At 39.2% G+C, this 8266-nt stretch overlaps 2 gene segments (V, D, J or C); both read left to right on the forward strand.

Moving 5' to 3' along the window:
* Positions 1–581: 581 nt before the first annotated feature.
* LOC122705730 lies at positions 582–1178 on the forward strand. The segment is given in 2 exon segments: positions 582–633; positions 823–1178. Coding segments are annotated over 2 exon segments (408 nt in total).
* Positions 1179–6296: 5118 nt separating this feature from the next.
* LOC122704655 lies at positions 6297–6841 on the forward strand. The segment is given in 2 exon segments: positions 6297–6360; positions 6579–6841. Coding segments are annotated over 2 exon segments (312 nt in total).
* The last annotated feature ends 1425 nt before the right edge of the window (positions 6842–8266 follow it).

Raw genomic sequence — 8266 nt, forward strand, 5'->3', positions numbered from 1 at the left:
CACTGGATGGCAGAAGCCAACACAACATTGTAAAGCAATTATCCTCCAATTAAAAATAAATTAAAAAATACTGTTCAATACAGCAAAGTATTCCAGCCAATAGGAGCAACTTCTGATACTGTTCTGATTCATGAGCACCCTTTAGAACCACAAGTGAGAGCATAAGAGAAACAAAAGCTGGATCCTCAGCACTTCTGGGAAAAAGCATTTCATTATGGAAGAATCTACTGCATCCATGCCATGTGAGAGGAAGATGGGGCTATTCAGTTAAATTTTGCTATCTTTTCCCTAAAATTCCCCCAAATTCCAAATCAGAGTCCGCCTTCTCCGAAATGTTCTCAGAAAGTATCCCTTAAGTCATAAAATAATGATCTTTCTATTTCCCCCTCTCACCCGCCCCTGGCCAGCACATTCTGAGTTGGTTGCGGCGGGGGGTGGGGCGTCCTGTCAGTGTCACCTGAGCAGGACTTGTTGGGTGAGCTGATTGGCTGCAGGAGCAGGAACGACTTACGTCACTCACTCCCTCAGGGTTTAGTTAAGTGTCTTGTAGTGAAAATGTCCCAACAAGAAGAGGAAGCATCATGAAGAGGCTAGCAGCCACTGTGCTGGGGCTTCTGTTTGCCCAGGTTTGCTGTGAGTTGGGGCTGCCCCACAGGGAACCTGGAGGAGTGAGGCGCTGCTCTATTGTTGAGGGAGGGAGAGGAGCTGACAAGTCCTGCAGACTTTCTATCCTTCTCATCATCTACAGGGATGGGGAGGGCACTTTCAGGGTTTAGTAGGAGTTACAGTGACCCTCAGTGACTGTTTCTCTTTCCTCATCAGGTGTGCGAGGGGTGGATGTGGAGCAGAGTCCCCCAGCCCTGAGTCTCCAGGAGGGAGCCAGCTACACGCTTCGGTGTAACTTTTCCACTTCCCCAATGAGTGTGAATTGGTATCTTCAGAACCCTGGGGGCCGCATCATACAGCTGTTTTACATTCCTTCAGGGACAAAGCAGGAAGGAAGATTAAATGCCACCACAGTCCCTGCAGAACGCCGCAGCTCACTGCACATTTCCTCTCCGCGGACCGCAGACTCGGGCACTTACTTCTGTGCTGCGCAGCACGGTGCTCCCCAGGCACCTGCGGCCTCGACAGGAACCTGCAGCCGAGGCTCCAGACACGCCCTGCTGTGTCGATGAAACACATACATACACACACACACACACACATCAGTGTGTGCATAACAAGTCTTAATATATTTAATAAAACTGGAATTATACAGAATTTATTCTTTGACCAAGATGAAAATGATTAGAAAATCAAGTGCAAAGAGATGTCTCTAGAAATTCCAAAATATTTGGATTATATGCACTAACTTTAAAATAACTCTAGGTTAAAGAAACAATTACAATGGCTATTAGAAAATATTTTGAAAGTAAATATTGTGAGTGCATTATATAAATATGTCTGAGATGGAGCTAAAATAATACATAGAAGAAAATTTATCTTTTTAAGTACTTATATTACTAAAGAAAGATGTTGAAAAACTGTTATGAAGACTCAGCAAAAGATGGTAGAAAAGCAAATTAAACCCAGTGTAAAATGAAAGATGTAATAATAAAATGTTCAATTGGTGAAATACAAATAAAACTATAGTGATAACCATGAAAGAGAAATTTAATTTTGTTAAAATGATTAATAAAATCAGTATATTCCTAGGTATAATTATCAAGGGAAAAATAAAAAAGATGAATTATTCATATAAATATAAGTAATAAAAAAGAGAACTATTCTACAGGCTCTATAATGTTATAAATGTAATGAAAGAATATCATTAACAAGTTTATGTCACTGAGTAAATGTGTAGAAGTAGATTCACACAGGTCAGGAAAACTTTTTTGACAAATGCAAAGACAATTCAATAGAGATAACAACACAGTCTTATGAGCAAATGAGGTTGGGATGATTGTATAGTCTTAGGAAATAATTGAAAATTGACATAAATATCATATCTTGTACAAAAAAAGTGTGTACAGTCTCAAAATGAACCATATATCCAACTATAAAATGTAACAATAAATCTTTTAGGAAAAACATAAGAGAATATCTTCATGACCTAGGGTTAGACAAAAAAATTTTTGACATGACACCAAAAACACAATCCATACAATATAAATAACTTAGATTTCATCAAAATTAAAAATGTTTGCTCTGTGAAAAACACTATTAAGAGAAGGAAAAAGATAAACCACAGACTGGCAGGAACTATTTGCAAAATACATTTTCATCAAAAAACTGTATTTAGAATACAATGAACTGTTCTAAACTCAGCAGGAAGAAACAGACAATCCAGTTGAAACCTGGACAAATGATTCAGACACTTTACCAAAAAGCTGTGTGGTAAGGAAATAAGCATATAGAGAGATGGTCAGTGTTATTAGTAGTTAGGGAAGTGCAAATTAAGCCACAAAGAAATACCACTTCACATCTATCATAAAGATAGATTATGATTAAAGATATCATGAAGATATCATTATGATTTAGCTATCATAAATATCAAATTCTGGCAAAGATGCAGAGAAATTGGATCACTCATACATTGCTGGTGGGTGAAAGGTCCAGTCATTCTGGAAAACAGTACAAGAGTTTTGTGTAAGCTTAAATACTCACTTACCTTACAACTCAGCAAAACACACTCCTGGGTATGTATGCTTGAAAAAGGAAAAACTTAACATTCTCACAAAACTCTGTACCTGAATATTCACGGCAGCTATATTTGTGGTCACCAAAAACTGGAAATCAGCCAAGAATCTTTCACGGGGTAAATGCAACTATAATACATCTGTACAATGAGATCTTATTTACAGATTTTTCTCAACTTTCAATAGAGTTATGTTTCAATATACCATTTTCAGTTGAAAATATCATAGGTGGAAAATGCATTTAATATACCTAACCCAGCCTCCCTTAAAGGTTCTTAACATTTACATTAGCCTACAGGTGGGAGAAATCATCTAACACAAAGTCTATTTTATACAAAAGTGTTGAAAATCTCATGTAATTCATTGAGTACTCTACCGAAAGTGGGGCTTCCCAGGTGATGGTAGTGGTAAAGAACCTGCCCGCCAATGAAGGGGACATAAAAGACGCAGGTTCAATCCCTGGATGGGGAAGATTCCCTGGAGGAGGACATGGCAGCCCACCCCAGTATTCTTGCCTAGAGAATTCCATGGACAGAGGAGCCCGGTGGGCTACAGTCCATAGTGTCACAAAGAGTCGGACACGACAGCAGCGACTTAGCACACACACACTGAAAGTGAAAACCAGAATGGTTGTGGGAGTACAGAATGAGAGTAAGTATGTCGGTTGTTTCCCCTCATGATTTCAGGGCTGGCCAGGAGCTCAGCTCACTGCTGCTGCCCGGAATCAGCAGAGAATATTACGCCACATGTTGCTAGGATGGGAAAAGACCAAATTTAAAAATTCCAAGTATGGTTTCTACTGAATGTGTATAGCTTTCTTACTACTGGAAAGTCAAAAAACTGAAATCAATATCATAAATTGGTGACAGTTTGTAGCGATTAAAAGAAACAGACTACTGATATATTTAGTAGCCTAGATGGGCCTTCCTAGGTAGATCAGTGGTAAAGAATCTGCCTGTAATGCAGAAGACCTGGGTTTTATCCCTGGGTTGGGAAGATTCCCTGGAGAAGGAAATGCAACTCAGTCCAGTATTTTTGCCTGGGAAATTCCATAGACAAAGGATCCTGGCCGGCTACAGTATATGGGGTCATAAAAGAGTCAGACAGGACTTAGTGACTAAACAAATATAGCCTAGATGGATCTCAGGATGCTATGCTGAATGAAAAAAAGTCAATCTCAGAGGCGACATGGTGTATGATTACACTTATTGGATTATTATGATTATATACCTAGTATGATTCTACTTATATAACGTTCTCAAAAGGACAAAATACAGAGATGAAAAGATCAGTAGTTCCTGGGGTTATAAAGAATTGCAGGGATGGGGAGGATGTGAAAAGAGGGTTTCTTTAGAGAAATGGAACAATTCTGTGTCATGATTTTAGTGGTGGTACAAGAACCTATAAATGTGATGAAACTTCACAGAGCTTCATATCAAAACCAAAGAGCACATGTAAAAACTGATGTGTAATATTACAGTCTGTATTTTGATAAACAATTTTATCAGTATCAATTTCTTAATATATATGTAATTACTATATTAATATATATCTATATTTTATAATATCATGCTGCTGCACAGGCTGCTATGGTCATTCATGATCTCCTCTGTTTAGTTACGAATAATTCAAGCCCAGGCATTCGTTGCCTGTCAGCACTCAGAAGTGAAATGGGACAGAAGAGTAGAATAGTCTCAGAAAATACAAACTTTTCTTTCTGCTTCACTCATTCATGGGCTATTTTGATCTTAAATTACATGAACTGGCACTGTTTTAGAGCATGTCTGTATTTTCTTTTCTACTTGTTTATTTGCCTTTGGTTCTTTTATGTTAATTCATCTATTACAGCAATGAAACCAAATGGAAGACTGACAGCTACGTTCCACATGAACATGAAACAGCGCAGAGAACTTCAGTCACCAACTTCTGTGGGGTTGACAGGTACTAAGTGTCTGCAGTCTGTAGATATTAAGTTTTGTAGGAGTGCATTATAGCATTACATCAGAGAAAACTCTGGCATGTCTATCTTAACTTTATTTTACAAAGAGAAATAATAATGAGTGACTGACAAGTGAGACTGAATACTCTGGACCGATGAGACAGAAAATGTGACCTGATAATTCTAGGACACATGGTCTATAAGTACAATTCTACATTTAGAGTAACAGGATTGAACACCCTGATCCCCCTCAAAGTCTACTACATAAGAATCAATATTAGATTTCAAAAGAATATTTTATTCCTGTTATAATTTCATTTAAATACAAACCACTGAATAGACTCTGAAATTCAGATGGACTGATTTTTTTTTTCTTTTGAGCTTTTATTTATTTATTTTGCTAATTACTTTACAATATTGTAGTGGTTTTTGTCATTCATTGACATGAATCAGCCATGGATTTACATGTATTCCCCATCCCGATCCCCCCTCCCACCTGCCTCTCTACCCTATCCCTCTGGGTCTTCCCAGTGCACCAGGCCCAAGCACTTGTCTCATGCATCCAACCTGGGCTGGTGATCTGTTTCACTGGGACTGATTTTTTAAAAATCATTTCATGTTGAAGTAGTTTTATTTATTGAAAAATCTAAGTAGAGCCCTGGAACTCAGTAAAAAACAAAAAAAAATAGAGAAAGATATATTAATTATTTTGGATAAGATTGCTTTTCACCCAGAAGGTTTAAGATCTGTGAATATTTTAAACCAGTCACTAGATTCTGGATGGAGAAAAGAAAGTAAAGGCTAATGAATGACTAATCAGTAGATTACAAGAATGTTTCATAGGCTATACAAAATTATATCTTAAACAGAATGGAAAAATTATTTCACTGAATAATTACTGATGTATGTCAACTTATTTAATCTTCAGTTTCCCTCAGTTCAAACCTTTAATATTAGTTGCTTTCTTCATGCCTCTTTTCAGGATCTGCCAAACATAATGACTAGGGAAAAATAGGTAGACAAAGTAAAAATTTGTGGTTAGTCAGAGAGTAGTCATATACTTAAAGCTATGTTTTTTCCAGTAGCCATGTATGGATGTGAGAGTTGGACCATAAAGAAAGCTGAGTGCCAAAGAATTGATGCTTTTGAACTGTAGCATTGGAGAAAACTCTTGAGAGTCCCTCGGGCTGCAAGGAGATCAAACTAGTTCCTTCTAAAGGAAATCAGTCTTGAATATTCATTGGAAAGACTGATACTGAAGCTGAAACTCCAATACTTTGACCACCTGATTCGAAAAACTGACTCATTTGAAAAGATCATGATGCTGGGAACGATTGAAGGCAGGAGGAGAAGGGGATGACAGAGGATGAGATGGTTGGATGGCATCACCAACTCAATGGACATGACTTTGAGTAAGCTCTGGGATGTGGTGATGAACAGGGAGGCTTGGCATGCTGCAGTCCATGGGGTCGCAAAGAGTCGGATAGGACTGAGTGACTGAACTGAACTGAGACTTTTTCCATCTGTGCACAGACCGTGTGGTTGATCTACATGACAAACCCCACTTCCTGTTTTGGGGGAGAGTCACAAGGAACCCACGTGCTATGTATATATGCTCTCAGGCAATTAAAGACACTGACCTCTCAGCTTGAGGCAGAATTAAACACATTGTGCAGGGGAATCCATGCCTCATGCTGCTCTCCAGTCTACTCTGGGTGTTCCTGGCCTTCACCTTCTCTGGTAGGGATGCTCTCAAACATGGGTGCGAACGTTCCGGGTGAAAGGACTGCACACAGGCATGTGGTGATTCACTGGGACTTGGGGAGGAAAGGAGGATTGGAGAAAAGCAAGCATCTTATGATTTCAGTTTGGTTTGTAAATACATGGGTCCAAAATTAGTGTAATTTCTACATTATTTTGTTCACTATTTCAACTCTGTTTTCTTATTTTTCCCACAGGATCTGGTGTGGCCCAGAAAGTTACTCAAGACCAGCCAGACATAACCAGTCAAGTGGGGCAGTCAGTCACTCTGAACTGTCAGTATGAAGTAAGTTGGTACATGATCTCCTACTCCATTTTGTGGTACAAGCAGCTTCCCAGTGGACAGATGACTTACCTTATTCGTCAGTATTCAGAAAATGGGAATGCAAGGGACGGCCGCTACTCTGTAAACTTCCGGAAAGCAGATAACTCCATTAGCCTCACCATTTCAGCCTTATAGCTGGAAGATACTGCAAAGTTCTTCTGTGCTCTCCGTCAACTCACAGTGGTGGAAGTAATGGGAAAAGCTGAACAAAAACCCCAGAGCTTAATAAGAGAGAGCCTCCCTGCTGCAGGACTCCAGCTGAAATGCACACCTGCAGATCCCAGCAAGAAATGGTAATCGTGTGGTTGCTTCATCTGTGGTCTGGATCATAGGATTTAATTCTAAATAAAAGCTTCTTCCTTGCTTTTTGGTGTCCAGAGTAATTTTCTACTGTTAACATTCTCCTCTTGAATTTTTGACTTTAACTCAATCATACAGAATATGTGTAAAGTTGTCTAAACTTGCTCCATAAATAATTAAAAGTGACAGTTTCACTAAGATACACTCACATCACAAATCTGGGTATAGTTACTTGGATTCATCATAAAAATAATTTCCTTAGTCCTTTGTTCTTGGTCTTGTGTCACTGAAGGTACAATCAAAGAAGCAGAACCACCAGTGGTGTGGAATAAGAAGTTAGTTATAAAGATTAGAACTCAGGTAATTGCTAGATCTGGTGGAAGAGTGTGTGCAAAACTGTTATCTTGGTATCTGATGTTGAGACTGAACTCATTGTTTGTCAGCTAGAGTAACATTTGTAGAAGAAAGTTGTATATAGACCAAGGCATGGAGAAACTATGACTCATGAGGACAAACTAGAACCATGAGGTGAATGGAAACCACAAAGGCACACTAAAATTTGTCTGTCTCACCTCCTTCAGTCTCACAGTAGTGGGTGACCTTAGGAGAAGTGGGTGTCATTTGGCATCATGCTACATGCATACTTGACCCAAAACAGAGAAGATGAGGAGGAGGTTTGGTGGGAAGTGAAAGAGTTGTGAGTCAACAACAAGTTGAGCTATCAGATCAGCAGCAAGACGAGTGAGCAACCATAGTCCCTGGAGCCCTGTACCAACCCCCCAAACAGAAAAACTATGGCTACTTCATCACAACCACCTTGCAACTGTTACACAAATTTCTTTTGTGGCGAACCCCAACCAAGAACAATACAGGAAGCACTTTCTGGGAAAGATATTTCCAGTTAGTTAAGATAGTACAAAGCTGCTACAGAACCCTCTTTGTTAACCTGGCATCTATCTGTACTCTTTTAACAACTTTTGAATAAAGAAAGCAAAACTATGCTTCTTGCTAATGTTGTTGTTCAGTCACTAAGTCATGTCTGACTCTTTGTGACCCCATGGACTGCAGCCTGCCAGGCTCCTCTATCCTCCACCATCTCCCAGAGTTTGTTCAAATTCCTGTCCTTTGATTTGGTAATGCTATCTAACCATCTCATCCTCCGCCACCCCCTTCTCCTTTTGTGTTCAATCTTTCCCAACATCAGGTTCTTTCCCAATGAGTGGCTCTTCTCATCAAGTGGCCAAATTACTGGAGTTTCAG

The sequence above is a fragment of the Cervus elaphus genome, chromosome 12 (assembly GCF_910594005.1).
Source record: "Cervus elaphus chromosome 12, mCerEla1.1, whole genome shotgun sequence".
Lineage (NCBI taxonomy): Eukaryota > Metazoa > Chordata > Mammalia > Artiodactyla > Cervidae > Cervus > Cervus elaphus.